Source organism: Opisthocomus hoazin, chromosome 5 (assembly GCF_030867145.1).
Source record: "Opisthocomus hoazin isolate bOpiHoa1 chromosome 5, bOpiHoa1.hap1, whole genome shotgun sequence".
Classification (NCBI taxonomy): Eukaryota; Metazoa; Chordata; class Aves; order Opisthocomiformes; family Opisthocomidae; genus Opisthocomus; species Opisthocomus hoazin.
In genome coordinates this window covers 66,488,836-66,512,728 of record NC_134418.1, presented here as the reverse complement: position 1 = coordinate 66,512,728, position 23,893 = coordinate 66,488,836, and the positions used below count along the sequence as shown (strand labels likewise).

At 39.6% G+C, this 23,893-nt stretch overlaps 1 protein-coding gene across 1 annotated transcript; it reads left to right on the top strand.

Annotated features, from left to right (window-relative positions):
* The first annotated feature begins 4,363 nt into the window (after positions 1-4,363).
* Positions 4,364-23,246, top strand: PLRG1 (pleiotropic regulator 1). Its single transcript, XM_075421604.1, has 15 exons — positions 4,364-4,440; positions 6,275-6,381; positions 6,621-6,763; positions 7,825-7,878; positions 9,496-9,589; positions 10,025-10,115; positions 10,311-10,412; positions 12,640-12,732; positions 13,077-13,226; positions 13,338-13,439; positions 13,961-14,063; positions 14,661-14,769; positions 16,161-16,300; positions 19,119-19,312; positions 20,328-23,246. Exons 1-15 carry the CDS (start codon positions 4,432-4,434, stop codon positions 20,385-20,387), a joined length of 1,551 nt encoding a protein of 516 aa, XP_075277719.1. The 5' UTR covers positions 4,364-4,431; the 3' UTR covers positions 20,388-23,246.
* The last annotated feature ends 647 nt before the right edge of the window (positions 23,247-23,893 follow it).

Sequence of the window (23,893 nt, the reverse complement as noted above, 5' to 3'; positions counted from 1 at the left end):
ATTTGCTGTTTTCCATTTTCAATACAAAATGTGTATGTTAGATTTTATTTAAATATTTTTAATAAACTTTTAAAAGAATACAGCACGTAGTTATTTGTAATCATAGTGGAATACTCAAACGTGATGAGAACAGGTAAAATTGCTTGGGTTAGGCCTTTTTTCCTGTATTCTGCTGTTTTCAGAGTTCTTGTAAACTAAATGGAGATTCTCAAAATATGAGAACTGTTTAACCTGACTGGTTTAATTATTAAACAGATTGGACGAAAATCAGTCATGGCTCAGTGAGCTCTTACTCCACTGAATTTGATCCCTTGCATGAGGATATTACCAACACTATTAGATTTGGAAGAACACAGATTTCTCACGACAGGCAATAAAGAAATCTGCCTAAGGCCAAAACTGATATCATTAACATGTTATTTCTGCTTAAAGATGCTAGCCAAGGTATTATCACCAATTCTGGGCATCTCCCAACCTTAAATGCAGGTTTTCCCCCCATGCACCTCTGCCAGAAGTTCAGTCACCCTCATCTTACATATGAGGAAGAGACATGGTGATGCTGAACCCTTGCCCAGGGCTTACAGGTAGCTCATGGCACAGCGGAACTAAAACAAGGTCTCACTAATCCCCAGCTAGAAACTTACTCTTAAATTATCCTGGCTCAGATAAACAAATCTTAATTAAATGTACAATATTTGTCCTCAACCGACTCTGGAACCGTCACCACGTTCTGCAGTAACTCATGGTGTCTTTCTTCAGGCATTAAGCACTCTTCACCCTGCTACGAAGAAGTGTGGCTGTGGCTGTGTCTGTGCAGAGGGTGTTGGGGACTGGGTGACGGGGGCCAGCACAGGACCCCCCAAGCCTGCTGCAGAGCCCCAGCACAGCAAACCCCTGAGCTTCATCTGCTCTGAGGTGGGATCTCCCCTTTGAAACTCAGCCTTTGACCCTCCGCTCTCCAGCCCTTTCACCGGGTTCCCCAAGAGAGTTGGGTGGTTGTGTCTCGCTGGGGGTTTGCCATGAACAAGGCATGTGCGCCACACCGCAGTGGGTTTGCGGCTTCGTGTCAGACGTGCAGATGACGCAGGATGGGGACCATGCGACCACTCAGCTGGTAAGCAGAGGCCTTGTCTACGCTGCAGAGGTTCTATCTGCAGAGTTTTATCAGAAAAAAACCAGTCCAAATCTGGAACCACATACAGAGCAATCTATACTGGCAACCATACATACATATGGAAAAACATTTCAGCAGCAGAACTTAATCTACGTTAGTTAGCATGCTGGTTATGAGATGGGATTTTTCTCTCATGCTTGCAACCATGAGAGTCAGGCTGACACTTTCTAAGGATTGTTTGAAGCCTTACGAACAACCAAATACATGGCTTAAAATTCTTCTAAAAACGATGTCAAAGAGGCTTTCTCTCTGAAACAGGATACCTACTCTTTTGCCGTCATATTCCCTCCCCCAACTCATATGGTTAATGAGAAGCTGTTCCCGGACTTAACATGGTAGTGATGCCACAACACACTTGCCGTGGATGGTATTCCAGGACATCCCTTTGTACAGTATTTTTGTACTGAAAAGGCACTTACTGGCAGAGGCGTATGTGTGTGTTGTGAGGAATGCCTATTTGCTTGCTGCCCCTTGTGTTTGCAGTGCCGATGTGTCTGCCAGTGGTGCAATCCTCTTTACACAAACCCCCGTCGGGCGAGTCACGGTCACTGGAACACAGCTCTGCAGAGCTGAACGTGCCCTCCCGGGTGGTCTTGGGGTGGGGGAACAGAACCTTCTTGGGCCACGAGGAGCTATGGTGTTTACTAAATTAAATTTAAAAATAGCAGTTGATTTAGAAATGTCCTTTTAAACATCTAGTGGTGTAATAGTGTCATACCATGAAAAGAATACTGTAAACTTAAATAGTTAAATTTGTGTATTTGTTACCAGTAAAAGCAAGAAATTAGGATGTTTGTCTCAGCAGAGATGAACGTCCTCATTTCTTGCTTTTACCGGTAACAAATATTACTTCAAAGGTTTCCCGTAACTGAGAATTAATGTTATCTTCACATTCTGGGATCAAGCCAGTTCTTAAATATTAATGAGTTGGGCTATTCACTTTGGCCTTAAAACAGCACTAGAAGCACATGCAACTTACTCGTCACCTTCTTCTAAGTAGTGATTTATAAAAAATTACATAGTTCATTATTTCCAGAATTGCAGCTGTAGCTGACATGCAAGAAGACATCAAGTAGCTGCATATAATAATAAAGTGCATATTCTAATTAATATTGCTGACATGATTTATTGATGTTCTCAGACTAAATTTCACCTTAGACTAAATCTTTTAGAAAAAAAAAATATTACAGACATTAATTTGTCCTCTGATTTTCTAAAGCATTACAAGGACACCAGCAAATAAACTGAGATTCTAAATTGCTGAGGTGATGTTTACTCATAAAAAAATGAGAACTACAGGGCCATGTGAACACTAATAATAATAGTAATAAACAGCACATATGGAGTGAAGCTTTCTTGCAAAATATAAAGGGAGAATTATTTTCTTGGACTACTACAAGAGTCTGTATTTCAAATTTGGTTTCCTCTACAAGACAGTAAAAATAAGCCTGATTTCTTTAAACAGACAATAGAGAGGAAACAACTATATTATGACACTCTATATGTTGTCAGAGATTAGCTCTTAAACCATTTCCACACATCAAATCCACCGATCAGACAACCGACCAATCAATAGGCACACGCTACTCTGTGTGTAAACTTAGAAAAACCCCTGTTTGAAATCCCTTGCTCCCAACATCTCCTTTTAAACCTTGTGTATCATTAGTCTAACCTCACCAGCCCGGGAGGACGCAACAGACTTGCCCCACTTTGACACTCTGCCCCATGGAGTTTGCACTCCAGGTTGAAATTTAAGCAACGACAGACGATGCTCCCCCTCCTTGAGGTGCCGTGCTGACCTCTACCGGAGGCTCCAAAACCCAACGGGGATCCCTGGAATCACTGGAAAGACTATGGACATTGGTCCTTGTGGTCCTGGCTGGCTTGGCTTGAAACCAAGCTGGCAATTCTCCTCTGCTGTTGGTGGCACGACGCAACGGACATCTCACCCCCACCTCAACGCCAGACCAGGGACTGGGGTCGAAGCCACTTGGAGCACATGTCTAGCTGTCACTGTATCTCGAATACCTAAATGCAAACCACTAGTGCAGCCGCCACAAATGATCCATCAGCTTCAGAAAGGAGGAGAGATGGTCATTATGTCAAGCAGGCAATTTGTCTGCCAGAAAGAATCCCAGGCTAATGCCATCCTGTGGCTAATAACTGTCTGAACCAGCAGATGTTGCCCCGGATCATTCTTAGCCCAAATCAGTTTGCAAACTGTCCACTGCTCAGCACACAGACAGACGTAGTAAGCGGCTGGTAGAGCGGCAAACAAGAGCAACGTGTCGGTGGGGGCTGCAGATGGACGTGCTTGCCAAATCCCAGCTTTAGCTCAAGAGGACCAGGCTTCCTGAGTTTAAGAGCAGATGAGTGTATGTGAAGAAAGTAGGTGTCTATTCGCAATTCGCACGTGTGCCCTCAGTTATTCTGCTCCTGAAGGCAAGTGAAAAATCTGCCGAGGTATCAGGATGTGTTCTGAAAGGAGCTGGAACCTCCGCCCTGCCGCAAGGTGCACCTGGCCCTGAGGCGCAGGGGCTGGCAGCCCCCTCATGAACGGCTTCGGCCCTCACCCAAAGGAGGTCCTGTAGACCGACACGAGAGATGCTTTCTCCAAAAGGCAGTTACCAGGCGAAACAGCATCCCCTATCACACCGCCTTCTCTTGTTTAGAGGTCGCACGTCAGTCCTGGAGCTATTTTCCTGCATCCCCCTCATTTTGTCTGGTTCTCCGAACAGGTTCTACCCTTGAGAACTCACGCAGAAAACAGCACTTCAAAGCTGCAGCTGCACGACCCAAAGCAACTGCGCAGACCAAGGGTTCCTGCAAACCCACGCTGGGCAGAGCACGCTCAGCCCCTCGGAGTGAGGAGCCCTGGCACAGATGTCCCCTACGCCCTCACGGCCCTGGGGCAGGGCCGGTGACAGACCCGGGGCCTGTCAGAAAGCCGAATATCGCGCTATTCTGGTCGGTACCCATCACTGCAGGGCACGGCGCTGGGCGGGAAGGGGGGGGGACACACGACACCACCCACCCGAGTCGCTGCGGCAGCGCCCGCGGGGCTCGAACCCGCGGTCCCCGAACTCCCGGCCCCCAGCCCGCCGCCAGGGTGCGGGTAAGCCCCGCCCCCGCCACCTCCGCCCGCCTCCCCGGCTCGGCGCTGCTTACGTCACTTCCGGTGCGGCCCGGGGTTAGGCGCCGGAAGCGCCGCCATAGAGGTCCGGGGCGAGCCGTGGCGGGGGGAGTTGGCCGGCGCCATGGTGGAGGTGAGGGGCGGGCGGGGCGGGTTTCGGGCCGGGGGCCCTGGCTGGCGGGGCCCGGCTTCCGCTGGCTCACTGGCTCTGTCGGCTGGTGAAGGAAACGAAAGCTTTTCCGTGGGGGCTCGGTGGTCAGGCCGGGGAGGAGGCGGCTGGTTTTGTAGGCCGTGGAGTAGTTACTGCGGGGTGAGCGTCGGTGCGCTTCGAAAAGCAAGTGTTGTGGTCAGGAGCGCGGGAGAAGGTGCAGAGACCGCTGCCGCCGCAACGCCACCGGCTGTTTTTTTGCAGAGTGGCTTCTCTGTTAATAAAAATACAGTCATAGAATGGTTTGGGTAGGAAGGGACCTTAAAGATCATCTGGTTCCAACCCCCCTGCCGTGGGCAGGGACACCTTCCACTAGACCAGGTTGCTTAGAGCTCCATCCAGCCTGGCCTTGAACACTTCCAGGGAGGGGGCATCCACAGCTTCTCTGGGCAACCTGTGCCAGTGTTTCACCACCCTCATGGAGAAGAATTTCTTCCTAATATCTAATCTAAATCTGTCCTCCTAGTTTACAGCCAGTCCCCATTGTCCTATTACTACACACCCTTGTGAAAAGTCCCTCTCCATCCTTCCTGTAGGCCTCCTTCAGGTACTGGGAGGCTGCTATAAGGTCACCCCAGAATATTTGTAGATGATGCTTCTCTGTGGGGGAGGCATTGTGTTACCTGCTACTTGGGTGGTGATTTCAACAGCTGCTGTTGTTGGATAGTAATTAGCTACAGTGATTCTTACTTGTTTCTCCACTTGTATGGTATTCCTAACCCCATTCCAAATGCTGGGGTGTGTTTCACTTAATACCTGCAGCTTGCAGGAGATCACTGGACCAGAGCGAAAAAAACTTTGTGTAGGTGCTGCCGAGTCGGGAGGGTAACAGCCGCCGCAGAATGGGTGGGTGAGTGGGCAGCTTCCAGGGTGGGAAAACAGAACCTCCGAAAAGCTGGACGGGGAAAGGATCTGTGTATTCAGGCTTGGAAACTGGGTAGATGAGTGATGTCCAATGCCAGGAGTTAGTAATGTAGCTTCCAGTTTGTTGTCGTTGTTTGTATGACGTACAGAACAAATACAGGCATGCGGAGAGTTTGGTTTTGTACCTCAGCAAGCAGGCTGAGATTTCTAATGACTTTTTTTTTTGTTGGTTAGGAGAAAAATATTAACAAAAAAATGAATTATGCCATTGATAAGCAAATAGCTTATATAAGTTAATAGCTTTTTAATGCTGCTTCTTAGTTCCTAAATGAGATTTTAAGTGTGTTTTGATTTTAGTAAGAAATAAAAGTTATAAAAGAAAACCAAGTTTTGTCAGATTTGATCCCAAGTTTTTTTTCCAATAAGCTGTGCTGTGCTTACATTAAGTGACACTGTGCACATAAACTGATGGTTGCCCTTATTCTTTTTATGCTGGTAGTGAAATAAAATTTACAGGAATATTTTCACAATTGTTTACTTTATTGCCTACATATGAAAACAGAACTGGAAGGCATGAGGGAAAAAGCTTGCACACTCATGGATTTGTTACGTAGATGCCAGTGCAGAAAGTTTCATCGAAGTTTTTGGCTTGCTTTTCAAAGTCTTGGCAGTTTCCAAGAAAGCGGGTGTTATTTTGAGTAAACACTGAATTAGTTAACAGATAAACCTAATTTTTTAGTTTCTAAGAGGAGTGGTGTTTTCTGTGAACTAACTAGTGCTGTATCGCCTAATAGTACTGAAGTCTGAAATTGCTACTCAGTTCAGTTTGTTTTCATTTTCAATTTTTCATTTAATTATGTCCAAATGTACTTAAATATTCTTTTCTTTATTTTAGGAAGTCCAAAAGCATTCTGTGCACACACTTGTGTTCAGATCTTTGAAGAGAACCCATGATATGTTCGTAGCTGATAATGCCAAGCCTATCCCATTAGATGAAGAAAGGTAAGTGGTGCGATTGGTGAGTTACTGGCATGCCTCAAAGTTTGAAATCATGTAAGTGATTGCTCCGTTGAAGTCAGAAGTTCAGCTGTTTCTGTAGAGTTAACAGAGTAGTCTTGAGGAAAGAAAAAATACTAGAATTCTAAAGATAGTTGTATAAAACCTTCTCTGAAGTATTTCAGAACTCAATAACAATTCAGAACTCAGTGTTTCATCAGGTTTATGCTTTACTCTTCCAACAGTCACAAAGTAAAGATGACAGTCAAGCTGCGGACAGAGTATGGCTCAGTGTTACACATGCCCACTCTTAAAGAAAACTTGAGAGAGAAGGGAGGCCCAAACACCGGGGATCCTTATGGACACAAACAGTATTCTGGAGATCAAGGTTAGTTTGCCTTTAGTGGTATATTTTTCCTTTCTTTTGTAGCAATCTCACTGATGTAAAATGTGAAGAATGCAGTCCAGTGTTAATCCATAGGAGAAAATGACGGAAATCAAAATACTGTTTTTCATTGTTTGGTATTTTTCTTGCTAGGGTCCACAGGAGGTAAGTGATTTAGAACAAGTTGGAAGTTTGTTTTAACAAAGGAGGAATAGAATGCTGTGAAATTTTTACAATAACTCATTAGTAAAATGAGTGATTTTTATGGTAACGCTAGTGTGTGCTGTACTTAGGTGCTAGAGAGAGAGGTCAGTAATGTATTTCTCCTTTTTACAAGTTCATGGTGGTCAAGGACATGCTATTTTGTTGGTATTTTAATTTTTTTTTTGTTTCATAAATTTTTTTCAGATTCCCGTAGCTGTTCAACTGTTAAACCAGGAAAACCTTTTTCTTAAATCTGGGGTTTTTTTTTCAACTTATGTTTGCTTATATATAAAATGCATATGTATTGGGTAGATCCCATACAGAAACTTCTAAAGAATGCCAAATGCTCCCTTATTTTCATTGAGATTTTTTTTTTTCAAGGTACTTTATTTGGGAGTGTTCTGAGAGTAAAAGATATGGAGAGACACCAAGAACTATTCTAGGAAGAAAAGAACCTTTTTCTTTTCTGATACTGCACACATTCAATTGTTGCAACTAGCTTAGGTTTCAGACACCTGTGCTATTTGTGTATTTGAATCCTTTTCCATGATACCTACTTCAAAAGGCATCTTTAGCAGTATGAAGGTTTTTCTCTTGAGAGAGAGCCCTTCTTGATAACAAGTGGCACCCCCATTTAAAAAAAAAAGTTATTTTATTCGTGAGTTTTAGAGAACTGGGTTAGCCAGAACAAATGGAATTAATGAAAATAAGAAATGTTCAAGTGTAGTGCACTAGAAGTGATTGCTGCTTTCTCCTGCTATGTATGACCTGCTATGTTTTGCTGTATTTCCTGTTAGAGTGCATCATTTGCAGTGCAGTATAAAATGTAGTCATTAATATAACATTTTGTTGCTCTTTAGGGCAAGAACTTGAGTATATGATAACTGGTACACACCCGTACCCACCTGGGCCTGGTAAGTAAAATTCTGTGAGTGTTTGCCTGGGATTTTTGCCTTCGTGTCAGAACTAGGCATCCTCCATCCTAGCAGGAGCAGGCTTCCTCTTGCTGTGAATCTGTAGCTGATAGTAGTGGGAAATGCCATTGAGGTCTTCGTAGTATTGATGCAGAGTTTTGTGGCTGATTAAACGTTCTGGGATAGGAGGTAGGAGGAGGATTTAGGTACAGATTCAGTGTGTTCTGACTAAGCCTCAGTGGATGTGAGCTTGCTGTCAGGCAGTCATTCATTCCTATGCAATTTCACCTCACATGGTAACATCATCATAAAAATGTTCTAGGAACCCCCTCTCTGATATTGTGGTCCCCTTTGTCTTGGAGAGCTTGTCAAGACCCACAGATCCCTGGTGCCTCCACTGTTGTGGCAGGGCTGCTCTTAGAATTTTGTTGTGAACTAGGGTGGGGATTTCCAGCTAGAAGGAAATTGAATGAAAAGAGGGAATGCATCCTGCTTTTCACCAGCAGAGCAGAAATGTGTAGGTATTGCCTCTTTGCTGTGAGAAAGAGACATTAGGGTCTAATGATTTCAGTGTCATTTGGCTTTGTCTATGCTTGGAAGGGTTGTGTTTCTGTGTTGTGACATTGGTCATTGCTAATTGTTACCAGTAGTGATCAGTCCTGCTCTCTCCTTGTAGCAGTTTAGTTTTAGCTGTTGGTCTTCTGCTGTTAGAGCTTAAGTTTATTACAAGTGTGGTGGGGAATGTGTTGTGGCTTCATTTGCAAGTTAACAGATGTGAGTGTTAATGGACCTTCAGCCATTAAAAAATGTGAATAGTTGACTAGCTGTGGGGACAAGACTTGCTCACAGAGGTTTCCTCAAGTTTGATATTCTCTTATTAGAATCATGGTTAAAAATCAGATTTATTTTGTTGTTGTTTCTTGTTTTAACCTGGGTGTCTCACACAAATATTGTCTTTGCTGTCAACTGCCAGAATTTTGGTTAGGAAAAGAAATCAAGAAATGGGAGTGGAATAGACTCACCAGTCTGCACAAAAAACACACTTTTCAAAGAGTTTAAATTTTTTTTTTAAATTATCTGCTGGTCTTAGTTTGAGGTTATGAATTAGAAGTTGTAGTCTGAAATTCTTACTTCAGTAGGACTAAACCTTTTGTAGTTCTGACACCACTTCATGATGCCCCACTACATGGGGATGGCATAATAAACTGCACTAAAGGACCTAAGTTAAGAAATACTTCTCAAGGTTGTGTTTATTTCCGTGTTGTTTGGATTTCCTTAGTGGTTGAAGCTGGATAAGAAGATGGGTCCTGCTCCTAGTTAGACTTCTTTTTGTTTCCAGTGACAGAATCATACTGTTTTCTACTCTGGAAATTGTGTACCTACATGTGTAGTAGAATCATGAAGGAAAGGACTTGGCCCAAAATAAAAATTTCAGTAGACTAGACTCACGTGTGGAAAATAATGCCATTGAATGGTGAGAGTTAATATTACAGGGGTGTGACAAGCCCTTGTTTGCAGGTGTATGCATCTATAGGTGTGTGTGGGATACACTTTTCAGGATTTTCTTATTAATAGGGCTCTCTTTGCTTTTACTGTGTTGCTTTTTTTTTTTTCAAGGTGTGGCTCTGACGGCAGATACTAAGGTCCAGAGGATGCCTAGCGAATCTGCAGCACAGTCCTTAGCCGTAGCACTTCCTGCTTCTCAGTCCAGGTACTGCTGTGTTACTTCATTAACACTTTTGTAATCTGTGGGAATTTCAAGGCAAAACACAGAAGTCAGGCCAAGAGCTACTTGGAGTATTTTGAATATTCTAATTTATAAGATGTTTAAAGAAAGTACTTTTAGTGTGGCCAGGCATCATTCTTCTCTGTGCATTTATTTTCTTGGTTGTCATGAGAGGCAATGCGCAGACCTTGGAACAAGGGAAATTTTCTTTAGATACAAGAGGAAAAAGCGAGGCTTGCTTTGTGGGTGTCTTTTACCTTGAGGTGATCAGGCATTGGAGCAGGTTGCCCAGAGAGGCTATGCAGTCTCCATCTTTGGAGGTGTACAGCGCTCGACTAGGTGCAGCCCTGTGATACCTTATCACTTCCCTGGTGGCAGACAAAGCTGATTCCATTCTGCAACCGTGTTCATTCAACCTAGGTTGGATGCAAATCGGACGGCAGCTGGCGTGGGTGATATTTACAGGCATGCTGGAGTATCTGAGCGTTCACAGCCTTCTGGGATGTCTGTGGTGAGTTGTTGCACATCTAATGTGAAACGTACATAGTGTTCACCAGATAGCCTCTGGATTCGTTTGTGTGTTGTGTGGAGGTCTCCTGACTGACTGAATTTAGTCAGTGTTGAGGTGTCAGAGCAAGAAGGCTTTAGGTTTTAGGCAAAGAGGTAAGTTACAAAGCATAAGAGTAACCTTCCTTCTAACTCGCAGGCTATGGTGGAAGCTGGTGGAAACAAAAATTCTGCGTTAATGGCAAAGAAGGCTCCAACCATGCCCAAACCTCAGTGGCATCCACCTTGGAAACTGTACAGAGTAAGTTAAAATGTATGACATGAACGTGCTTATGAAAGTAAATGAATGTTTTATGTGCTGTAAAGACCTCAAAGCGTAATTTTTGCCTCTCATTCACAAAAGTGAAATTGACTTAGAAGTGATCACAACTAAGTTGTATAGGCCCACTCTCTCCTTAAATAACAAAGAGATTAGATCCCAAACATTTTTCATTCTATTTAGCAAATGATTTTGTGGATGTTGTTAATTTTACCCTTTTGTTTTCGTAGGTTTAGCTGTAGGATGATAAATTCATTAAAGAGTTTGTTTTTTCTAGTCAGATTATTTGGTAGAGGAACTCAAAGAAAAGGTGCAAAATTTGAAACTAATAACATGCTGAAGAAATACTTCAGCAGCGTTAACATAATGAAGTTGTCTGCAAAAGACTTTTAAAGGGTGTCAGTGTCTGAGTCAGCCAGACTTCTTTTGCTTGCTGTGAAAATGAGACAAAAAAAGCTGAATACTTTAATCACAAATTATCTTTGCAGTTTAGATTGCTTGACTTCTAGTCTTGTATTTGAATTAGTCTAATTTGCCTTTTAATTTTCTTAGGGAGTAATAATAGCCCTTCCCCCAAAATCTCATATGATCTTTGAACATTTTGGTGATGAGCATGTCAGGGTAGCTGAGTTGAAGGGAAAATCTCTAAGCTTATGTGTTGGTTCAGATCTCTTTAACTGTTCATGTGCATCTGTTTGAATGTGTACATATTTTTTTTCTAAGGGGCTGATTCTTACTGTGAAATTTAAGCAATTTAATACTTTGACTGAGAAAGAGTGAATATTGTTTTAGGACTGTCAAGCTTTCCTGATACTTAAAAATCTCACGCTCTAGTATCAGAATTGTATTGTTTTAGCACTGTTCACCTAAATACAGCACCCTATGGAGGCATTTAGATTTTCAGAAGATTCCTGAATGCTGTATTAGTCATAAATCTTAAGGCTGCTCTTAAAAAGTAACTTGAAAAATACTTTGGCTCAAAGGAACATATTGGTATTCTGAATACAGCAGTATTGGAACGTGCTCTATATAAATATTAAGACAAATGTCATTTGAAAAAAAATGGCACCAAAATAAACTGATGAGAGATTTAAGGTAAACAAATGAAAAATGACTTGTTAGGAGCACTTTGTTTTCAGAAAGACAGTGTAAGTACGATTCAAGTCACCGTACTAATTCTACATGTCAGCAGTGTTAGTGGAGGTTTGCTGTCAAAAATCCTTGCTCAACAGGACACAAGCTTGTTCAGGCAACTCAGAGGCAGAAGCGTAGCTGGAACACGAAACATGGGTTTCGTCTTACCTGTTGCTGAAGATCTATGTTTAACTGCTCTTCCTAAGCTTGGGTTGAAGACATTTGTGAAAAATAGGGACTTAAAATAGGTCAGATCAATTATTTCTTAGATTTCTCCCCTGGAAATACCTGCTTCTATTTCTAGAGTGTGAAGACAGCTATTTCAAATATATGTGGCTGTAGTCCCACTTTGGCTTTCCAAAGTATTTCTGCCTTATTTCTGCCTAAGAACTTCTGTGGTTTAGATCTTTTGAAATGAGCTGTATGACAGTACATGAAGTATGACATCCATTGAAACCAAAAAGGCGTTTTGATTTTAGCTGTCTGACTTCAGAGAAGTTCCAGAAACACAAAGGCTGCTGTAAGCAAGCCATGTGTTGGTAGAGCTCTTCCTGTGAGATCCGTGTCCAGTATTTTGTTACCAGGAAATTTCTGACATACTCCTATTAGCCCTTATTTGGGAATAAGGAGGTGCCAGTGTGCTTTAAGAGGCAGCTATTATATGGCAATGTGATTTAATAGCCAAGATTTTACGTAATTGTTCTTTAACTGTTGTATAAGCATTATACAGCAGCCTAAAGAACTCATGCTTAAATACAGTCTTTTTCTGCAAAGCCTGGAGTGTTGAGCCACAGCGTTAGGGTCTCTCAAAGGATTTGAAAAAGTTGTGTATAGGTGCAGGGTCTTTCTGTACTGCAAGTTCCCCATGTCTGGTGTATAACGTGAATTTCTAGTAGTCTTGTCGTTTAACTAAAGTAAGAATCAAGCTGTCTTCAGATCTGATCTCACATTTGATTTTTTGGGGAGCATGCATTTCTCGGTGAGTATTAATAAATTCCAGGGTTGGAGATTTGAAATTATATGAAGATATGTGTGTGTTATTTCTGATTTAGAAGAATTTTTGTTTGTTCTGAAGGTTATCAGTGGTCACCTGGGCTGGGTGAGATGTATTGCGGTAGAACCAGGAAATCAGTGGTTTGTTACTGGCTCTGCTGACAGAACTATAAAGGTAAGAGGTTGGAAGAAGTCACTGATAAAGTTTGCTGGGGGTGTTTTTTTTGTTCTCTTATTTAAAAAAAAGTTCTCAGCCCTTGGAAAAGATTTCTTGGGTACTGCTTACAGAATAATGAACTGCAGAACACTTTTTTTTCTTACTTAGTCATAAAGGATTTGTGGAGTATTACTACTTCTTGAGATTTTCTTTATTACATGGTTGTAGCTAGAGAGCAAACCTTTGTGTTATTGTAAATTTTAACTTAAAATGCAGCAGGATCAATTACATCTGGGCTGTTTACCCAGACTGTCAACATGTAGCTTTTACCTATTCACCTCGAAATACCTATTTTGATGCAGATTTGGGACCTTGCTAGTGGCAAATTGAAATTGTCTTTGACGGGACACATCAGTACTGTACGAGGGGTGATAGTCAGTGCAAGAAGTCCATACCTCTTTTCTTGTGGAGAAGACAAACAAGTGAAATGCTGGGATCTTGAATACAATAAGGTAAGCTGTAATTTCTTTAATTGGAATCAATTGGTGGTGGCAAATTAAAGCGAAGCATTTAGAATATTCTTTCAAAAATCCAGTTAGTGTGTGTGTTTTTTATTCATCTAGGTTATCAGACATTACCATGGTCATCTAAGTGCTGTCTATGGTTTAGACTTGCATCCAACGATAGATGTGCTGGTGACATGTAGCAGAGATTCAACAGCACGAGTAAGTAAAGCATTGTTACCTTTCAACATCTCGATATGTCGGTGTGTTTCAACGTCTTCAATTTGTAAAAGTAAATACTTACCAAAAGTTAACATGAGTCATGATTAAAATACTAAGATGATGTATTTTAACTTTTGTCTTCTGTCTTCTGTTGTTCATTAAAACTGAAGCCCGAATACACAAAAATGCAGTGTCACTTCAGGAGAATGTTTTATTTCTAAATTTAACAGGTGGACTACATAGTATATATAGGATCACTTTTTTGTATTTGGAAGATGGTATCGTTTTATGGTGACTTTGTTATCTGTATGTCTAGAAATTCAGTGGCAGGCTCCCTGCTCCCCTTGAAATTTGTCAGCTGAGGCAGTTACGTGATTAATTGTTGGGTGAGAAAAACAACCTCAATACTATTATTTAATCTGTAGAACTATGGCAAGGAATTAATGTAATCAGTAACAGTGCCTAAAATACATTGAATATGCATCTGTTATCGACCTCTGTGACTTACTGTGAATTCACAGATTTGGGATGTGAGGACAAAAGCCAGTGTGCACACGCTATCAGGACACACAAATGCGGTAGCGACAGTGAAATGCCAAGCTGCAGAACCACAAATTATTACAGGTATAGTGGGCATGGTTTCACACGGAACAAGGCTGTAAAATGCAATCATGAATATATTTTTGTTATTGTGTGAGGTGCATAATGCTATCTTTGTTAATTTATTCAACTTCTCTTACTAGTTTTCTATTGAAAATGGGCCGTGCAATGGTTATTTCATACTATTAATGGTATTTTTAAGCAAATACAGCTATGTATTATTTGAATGTTTTTCTGCACTTTGTTTTTGGTGCTTGCGTTTTTTGTTGTAGTATGTATGGAGATTTGCATTTTCTGTGATATTTCACAGTTCTTTCCAATTCAGTTAAGAAGTGTCCAGTACCTTGGTTAACTATAAAGTTCATCTTCTTTCCCATTATGTCAAAATCCAGCTTTGTTGTGTAACTACTTAGGTCTTCTTGAATTTCAAACTGCATAAAAGACTATAACAACCTAGCATCTTTCTTGTCTGAGATGGTATTAGTATCATATTTTTGTAACAAACATTAACAATATCTTTGTCTATTTCACACACAAAGTTTTGGCTGCCTTAGCAAAACAATAATGATGATAGAATCAATGTGATCATTTCTACTATTTTTTATTTTCTTTTTGTTGCAGGCAGTCATGATACTACCATACGGCTCTGGGATTTAGTGGCAGGAAAAACTCGTGTTACTTTAACAAATCACAAGAAATCTGTAAGAGCAGTAGTGCTACATCCAAGACAGTAAGTTTTCCTCATTCTTTTACACTCTTACAGTTCATGACATTGGGTGGTGACAGAAAGACAATGTGAGTGATGATTTAGAATGGTAGAGCATAATAATGTGAAAAACTAATGAGCTTAGAATGCTGTAAAAATGTACACGCAAGTTCTCAAATACCTTTGCTACACTGATTGTACTCCCCAGATATTGGTACTGGTATACATTAGCAATCCTGAGAATGTCTTATATCCCGCAGAATTTCTTGGGTATGTGCCTTTGATGCAGTCCTTGAGAAACCAGTGACACTGGGCTTGTAAGGCTAGTAACTAATATGTAACTGAATGATTGTTAGCAGAAAGTAAAGTAGTTTTGTAAAATGGCACATGTGTGAGTAATGCTAAAGGAGACAGTGATTCATGCAAAAGGACGTTTTTGAATATGTGGTTCACTGCACAAGACATTTCAATCTAACTGACCTTAAAAAGAAACTTCTTGTAAGTATTTAATCTTTGAGACAGGTGTTGTTGGAAGTACTCTGAATTTAAATACTGTATTTTGATGCATCAAGAGTTGACTGTTCAGGTAAATCCCCATAAAAACAATGGAGAAAAGGAATTCACGTAGAACTGCAGTACTTCTGCACCTTCACTATTTTAAAATTAAATTCTTTTCGTGCAGAAATTCAGAATCTTCAGTATGAATAAATTCTGATCCAATCTGTGCATCTGAAAAATTATAAAAATCTCGTGCTATGCTGGTTAGCTATAGAAGAGAAAAACCCTAGTTTTACTTACAGTCTGAAGAAAAGAAAAAAGAAAAAAAAAAACAACTCTGGTTTCAGTTTCAGCAATCATACCTGTTTGGAAAAAAAACTTGAAGTGTTTTTATCAAGCAGTAGCAACTGTCAGCTTAGTATTTTTTGTATATTCGTATTTTTTTTGTTAATATTCCAGTATTTTTTCCCAAAAGTCTATTTTGTTCTTGAAGAATCTACTAAATAGACAGCAAATTGCTTAGACATTCTGGCAACTGAAAATGCGCTACCCAAATAACCTTGTTAACTGCTTCCACATGTTAAAATGAGGGATTCATTATGTTAGGATCATTCAGTAAACAAATTATCTTTCATGGTTTGCTTTTTTGCAGTGTTTTATCCTTGGTTGTGTAGTTTTAGAGGACTAGCCAATACTATTTGTGTTTAGATTTACGAAGTTTAGGTAGTCTGTGGAATAGGATAGGTAATTCATGACTTCATAAAATTGCTTCATTTTATGCAATGTAAAAATGTCAGAAAAGCAGTTTTAGTATGAAGTAACTTTGCAACTAGCATTTAACAGTAGTTTCAATGAAGGACATTTGCTATCCCTATGGCTATTCTGAACTTTAATATACTGTGCTTATTTTCTTTCAGTTACACATTTGCATCTGGTTCTCCAGATAATATTAAGCAGTGGAAATTCCCAGATGGAAATTTCATTCAGAACCTCTCTGGTCACAACGCCATTATCAACACTCTGGCTGTAAATTCTGATGGTGTTCTGGTCTCAGGAGGTAAAATAAGAAGTACCTGTTCATATTTCCCCTCTCCACTCCCCCACGTGTACATGGCTGGCGGTCCTTAGATAAAGATGCGTGCTGAGCTCTCCTTTATCTGGGCCTATAGGCCTGCTACAGCATGCAACTTCATTTCACAGTGAGTAGGGCCACTTTTGTTTTCTTGATGTTACTGAGCTGCATGCAGAGGGATGTGTTTGAAAGGGCTTTTAATGTGCTGCAGGGGAGAGGTTTCCTCTTCTCCGCTGGCTGCTGTCGCAAGGCTCCAGAGTCCATCCTCTGTGATCTCCTGATCATTCGCATCCCCTCGGGAGTGGTGTGGACATTGGAAGCTGCCTGGGAGACTTCTGGCTCTGTGTTGGCTGCTCTCTGTTAGTAACACGTTGATGCAGTGAGAATGGACGGAGGGTATAGAAACATCTCATTAAAGCTTGCTGTACCATTTAAATGCAAACTCTTTCCTGTTATTCATGCAGCACAGATGCATTGGTTCTGTTGTCTCAAAAGTTTCTTGCACGCGTTTTCTGGTGGTATCTTTGTATCATTTAAAAGATTGATAGCTAATCTCCAAATCTTATTTGGCTCTATGAATCAAACCCACATTTTCTCAGCAATATTATATGTTCACATGTTTGGAAATTAAGAAACTAGCCACTTGGCTCCAGTGCCTACATATATTCTGGGAGGATTTTGTGTCTATTATGACACATAGTTTTAATTATTTTACTTTAAAACTTCATGAATTTAGTATGTGATACCTTAGAGTATTGTTAGTCGTCTGTGAGCCCCCAAAGGCTTGGGACTACTAGTTTGTGTTCTGTGTTGTGGCAGTAGCAGGAGAATCCTGAATTTTTGCTGTATCTGATTGTGAATAATTTTGTGTGAGAACAGTTATTATCTCATATTGCAGGTTGCATTTCTTTATATATTAGTTACCCAAGGAGTGTAATAAAAATATTTTGGTGGGAGTATGTGTTACTAAAACCATAATCTGTGATGTTTCCAAGAGTTTTATCTCTGTACAAGACAAAGTATACATGCAGATCTTTTTTAGTGACAAGCTTTTTTGAAGGTAGCTTCTAGAAACCCCAGCTGAATTCAGATCTTTTTGTTAAGGCATGGTGTCTACATAGTAGGGAGACTATAAGTGTAGTTTTCAGTGTATATGCTGTTACAAACAGGAAATGAGTAAATAGTGTGGAAAAAGGAAGCACTAATTTTCCAGCTTGAGAGCTGAGCTCTAGAGAAAGAGTCCAAGATTGCATGAGGAACTAGAGTTAAAGCAGGAGGTTAAACCCAACTCTGAGGTTGTAGACCAGTTGCTTCATCATGAGATTGTCCTGGGAGAGCTCCAGCAGTCAGAGGAAAGTGAATTCAGAGGTTAGACTGTATATAGACATAACTTGCAAAGCCTGACTTTTCACCTCTTGGTTTTGCTTGTCTAATCTTTTCTGTGGCTGTAAACAAGGATGGGGTTCAGTTCACAGTATCACAGGTAAGAAAACAGGTCGAGATGGGTTCCATGAGTTTGCAAAAGTAGATACTTACGAAAAACATTTCTGTATTGGTAACCAGTCTATAATAATAATAAAAAAAAAATAACAGTTAAGTTGCACGTGGAAATACTGAAATGAGTTTAGTCTCATTTGGTCCCATGTGTTCTTGGTCACTTTTGACATAGTATGTCATGTAGGCTAGGGATGTGGGCTAAAATGGAAATGTGCTAAGCAGGAGTTGGAAGATAGCTAATGATATTGTCAGTTTCTCGGTTATGTTTTCAAGTATGTGTAAGGGGGGTCCTTGATTTTTAAAACTTGGATAAAGAACTGGCTCATTCATAGTGAGAACAAGAACTTCACAAAATACTGGACTGGGCTTATATTTCATTCTGTATGATTTTTGAAGACTCTTCTAGAATATCTTCGTAGGACTTTTTTGTGTTAGTAACAGTTGAGGCTTTAGAAAAACTTGTTTCTCCTCCACATAGAAACCCCTTTTGTTTTAGTAATATTGCTTGTGAGTTTTTAAAAATTTGAATATTGATTTCCCCCTTATACATCCTCATGCTGCCTACAACAACTTCAAAGAAGTTGATGGTGAATTAAAATAAGTTGAGGTTACCTTAGAATGTTTTGCTGTAGAAGCATCCTTCTCAAAACATCTGGATTTCTTGTCTAGCTGGCAGCTGTGGAGAAATTTTTGATAGATCTGTTTTGACTAGGTAATGTTTGGGAGAGGGCTGTTCTTTGTAACTGAAAAATTGCTTTGAGAGCATCCTTCTGAATAGGGAGTTCAGATTGCTGTGAATACCATGTAGCTGATGCCACTAGCAGTAATACTGGCAGTGGTTTAAACTGTGTTTGAAATAGAACCTCTGCAAGCAGTAAGCTGATGTCCCATTACGGCTTCCTTAATGTCTGTCATCTGACGGGGTGATACCTCTTTGTTCAGTTTTAGTGGAGGTACTGAACAGGGAGCTTGATATCCAGAATGCCAGTCATTACTGTGCTTCCAAAGCAACTTGCTGCAGTTGCCTTGTGATGTAGTACGTCATCACTCTGGGCTATCTGATGCAAAACTGGATGAAATTCTGAAGAAGCTTCCATCAGCCTTCTTAAATAAGATTGGCCTTTCTTAACTAAGAAGGAAGCCAGTAGAAAATGGGAAACCTATTAGAGTGTGCTGAGCTATTCTACATGAATATTATAGCCGATGTATTCCTGATGTATTGATTAGTTGTTCATGATACCGTTTTTAGAAAACCAGTAGAAATTAACTGGTTAAAATACTAAGTGTGTTTGTCTGTTTGTTTTAGCTGATAATGGTACTATGCATCTTTGGGACTGGAGAACTGGATACAATTTCCAGAGAGTACATGCAGCTGTACAGCCAGGCTCTTTGGACAGTGAATCAGGAATATTTGCTTGTGTGTTTGACCAGTCAGAAAGCAGGCTGCTAACTGCAGAAGCTGATAAAACCATAAAAGTATACAAAGAAGATGAGACTGCGGTATGTTGAAGTGTCTTTTTAATGTATTTTCATGGAACCAACAGATTTCAAACAAATGTTACACATATCAGTAAGGGATGTGCGCAGACTTGTGTAATCCATTTTACTGATGTTTAAAAGCAATGTGTATGCAATAATGGTAAGAGGACAGCAGGTAGTTTCTGCATTCCTAATATCTTATGATATGCTATAGCACAAAGAAGTCTCAGGTCCATCAACTCTTCTGCAAAAGTCTGTTGTGATACCAGTTTGGAGAAATCTTAATACGATAATGTACATTGTGTTTTGAAGCCAGTAGGGGATTGTGTGTGGTTGTACTCATTAAAACATGGGAATTACCAAAAGGATTAAATTTTAAAGATCTATTGTACTTCTGTATATGATCTAGATTAGTCATTTGGCATGACAGTTTTTAGAATTCAGAATAAATAGCTTATTTTCAAACTGTTACTCTCAAATCTGAATCCATTTACTAATGGAGAAGACAATAGATAATTGTATAGTTTATTGGAGTATGTCTTCAATATGAAGAATGTAAGCATTTTTATTAAACCTTGGGATCTTTGCATTGAATTAGACTTGGAGCAACTCTTAGATGTAAAGGAATAAGGAATGTTTTATCAATTTTACAACTGGGCAAGCTGTAGACTCCGTGGCATCTGCCGGTGCTGATGTAGGTATCACTGGGAGGAGCGTCTCTGGAATTCCCATTCCTGTGCTTTGATCACTACAATGTTGTTTCTGAAATGCCATTGGCAGCTTGATTTTTGTCCTTGTAGGGGGGGCCAGGGGGGAATGAACAGAACAAGTCTTGTCATGTACTTCAGACAGTGGGATGATACAAAATTTCATTTGAGTAAATGAACTGCATAGTAATTAGGTAATTATAATTATAATGTTATGTATGAAATAGAATATATATACTCTGTGAGTAATATTTTAAAGTAAAAGCTAATTACAGGTGAATTTGAAGTTAAAAATAATCCTTATGAGATTTTTCTTTTTTTCCCTGTAGACTGAGGAAACTCACCCTGTCAGCTGGAAACCAGAAATTATCAAGAGAAAGCGGTTTTAGTGTGGCAACATGCACGCTGTAATTTTCTTTTGGCTTTCCTGAGAGCATTCAGTCACATTTTGTTCTGCCTAGAACAGCAGAGCAGGAAGTCAGCTAAGTCATTGCTATTTCAACATGTTTTATAATAAATTTGATTTCTCTTTGCTTTTGTCTTTTTTTGGTGTGATCCCAGCAAGCCAGCTGCAGCTGTTAACTTTTTCTTTGTGGAGCATGTATAGTTCATGAAAAGGATAGATGTGCAGGTGGTTGCTTTTTTATATGAATCTATTGAGTGTAAGTCTAAAAATATTTTGATGAGACGGGTTTTCTGAAAGACTCTTGCTTGACTCCAAAAGTTAATTGCAAATTTATGCGTAGAAGCCATCTACTAGAAGCTTCTTGAGTGACACTTTTAGATTTTAGACCAGTATTGTTTACTGTACATATGCTAAATACATACTGCAATGGAACAGTATATATACTAAATTAAAGAGTAATAGAATAATCAAGGAAGAAGCAGGACAATATCACCGTAATAATGTAGTTTGCTTTTTAAACACAGCCACTGAGCATTGCAAGTGCTGTGTTATTGAATGAAAAAAATCTTTGAAGTGTGTTTCCCTAGGAAAGCTTTCATGTGCAACTACTCATCTTCGTTCATTTCATTTCAGAGTGGACCTTCCATAGCAAGGACCACTGCAAATCATATTGTTCACAGTCATTAAAGGGTTAGGACCAGTTGACATTCATTTGTAAATCACCTGTTTGTGTTTTCCAGTTGTCCAAAGCATATATGACATTAGAGTACAGCGAACTTCTAAAACTGAGCTCTAAGAGGAAAACCTCCAAAGGCATTCCAGCCTTAATCTTAAATGTTGCTGTCTCCCTGTGATCTTTCAGAGGAATTTAAAATAAATTTAAAAAAATATTACTGAAAAATAATTTGTACTCCTGAAGGGAGAAATCTTTCATTGTGTTTGCAGTCGCATAACAAGCAGTAAACATAGAAGCCTCCTTGCTACAGCTTATGTCTGGTGTCTGTGCTGCTCTAAAGCACTTTCTCTTCGCTGGGGGAGGAAAGGCATTCAGTTGTTGGCAAGTTTGCTAGCGGTGTTAACAGCTGCAGTGGCAAGTGTAATGCTGGGTTGATGCTGAGAACTGTTCTGTGGCTGCAGCATTGATAGGAAGCAGTTCACAAGAATTATTTCTATTTCCTGCCAGTCTGGTTTCTTTCAAATCCAGAATTTAAGTTAGAGAAATGACAGTTACTTGCAATGTAACTTACAAAAAAGTTAGTAAAACTAAGTGTTGTTTATATTACGAGAATTTTTTTGTTTTGTCTTTTATGATGTATGGGAGGCCTTGTATTTGTAATTTCAGTGTTTGACAATGTCATTTTAAGGCAGCCTGTGTTGCATAAATAACTGAGTTCTGGTTGACGGCTATTGTCTGAAGCATCCTCACAAAAAAGGGAGAAGACTATTTGGTATTTACAAGTTGGATTAAACATTTTTTATTTGGATGATAATTTGAATTTTTCTTAATCTTTAATTCAGTTGTTTTCATTTTAACTAATGTAACAGGGAAAAATTCAGGTTGTGGCTTACACGTGTTTTATACTGCTGCTAATGCTTCATTCCAGAAATTGACGAAGCATCGGTGTTACAGGGAAATTTCTTGCTCACAGTGAAATCCTCCGTAGGAAACCAGAGTGGAGAGGAGTAACTTATTTGAAAAAGAGGGGTGGGTGTTTTGTTGTGATTTGTTTTCTTGGGTATATTTATAGGCATGTCTATTTCTTTTGATAATTTGGAATCAGGAAGGGGAAATTAGAGGGTTTGGCTCACGGTTCTAGCACATTCTCTGTACTGGCACTTTCCTTTAGAAAAGGCATATATTCCACTGTTTATTGCTTTAAAGAGAGAATAGAAAGTCTCCTGCAGAACCTGTGTTTCTTCCGTGGACTTCTTCAAGAATCTCCTAGCATGGGCCAGTAGTTGCCAGGGCATTCTTTTTGTGCCCTGGGTAAAGACTGGGTTTGCAAATTAAAGGTTACACACTATTATTAGGAATAATATGTCTCCTTTTTGGCTCTAGAATATGCTGTCCCAGTTTTGATTTTTTTTTTCCTTTTTTTTTAATTGCATACTTAACATTTCCTTCCTAGCAGTTTGTTCTTCCACTTGACAGTAATGTGAATATTATCACATACTTCTGTAAGTATTATTTATGACACACCAATATTATCAGATTTCATTTAAGTGCTTCTCTAGTGCAAAGTAAGCCTAGGTAGTGAATTGTGATACACATATATCTGTGTAGGACATAGTGACATTAGATCTGTCTGCATAAGTCATAAGATGAAACAAAAGACGAGGATCTGGTCCTTTGGGTGTCTTTTCCATGCTTCTGGAAAGTGTCACTGCTGTGTCAAAGTAATGTTGAACTGGAGTCTAATCTCAGAAAATAATTATTGTCGCTTATTTCATAAAATTTGATGTTGTCTCCTGTATGTGTTCAAATCATACACATTTTTACCACAAACCTTGGGTTTTGTTTTATACTGTACATAATTAGAGAAGTATGAAGATGTTTTTTGATTGTAACATAATTCAAAGAAGTATAACTGGTAGAAGTGATAATTTTTAAGATCACTCTTTGCTGTATACTTAAGCATACAATGTAAGCTATGCAGCTAGAATGCTGTCACTTGCTGGCAGTGTGGAAGCTGTGCCGAACAGTATGTCTTTGGCAACTTAAAGGCTTACAGGAGTAAATCTTTAATAGCTAGTTTCTTTTTAGTTCTGTTAGATAAGAATTAAAGTGCTATGCCTGATTTAAGTGACAGCAATTTAGCCATCAATAAAACCTTCAATACAATACGATTTCATGTCTTTTTTTCCATTTCGGGTTTTGTAGTAAGAACCACAAAAAACAACCAAATATGTATTGAAAGCCAAAGTAAGTTAGGATTAAAATTGATTACTGTTTCCCATAGTACAGTAACAAATATTTTTGCAGATCAGCTGTAAATGAGAGAGAAAGTACTGACGGCTATTTTATGACGAGCTTCCTATCTGGGTGAAGGGATTAGCAAGACAAATGCAGAATTGTTTGTGAATTTTCTCTTAGCGTGTTTAAAAAAAAAAAAATTTTTTTTTTATATCTCTCTGGACTTACGTATGAGGTCTAGGACAGGTTCTGGATGGGAGTGGTGTGGGTGGAAAAAAAGCTTAGAGTTAAACTAATTTTGGTATTGCTTACTGGAAGTAAATTAAGGGGATTTTTCTGTCCATGGCACATAACTGAAAATTTGGTCACAATGAAATCAGTGGGAGTTTTATCATTGATTTTTTGAAGTCAAGATTTCACTCAGTGGGGTGGTTTTGTTTGTTTTTTTTTCCTCAAGTGAGTTAGAAAAACTATCAGTCTGGCACGTCATGCATGTAAGTATCCACACAAGGTGCTTTTTTTTTTTTTTATGCACAAAGTGCATAATTCTTTTCCGGATGAAGCTTTAAATTTTT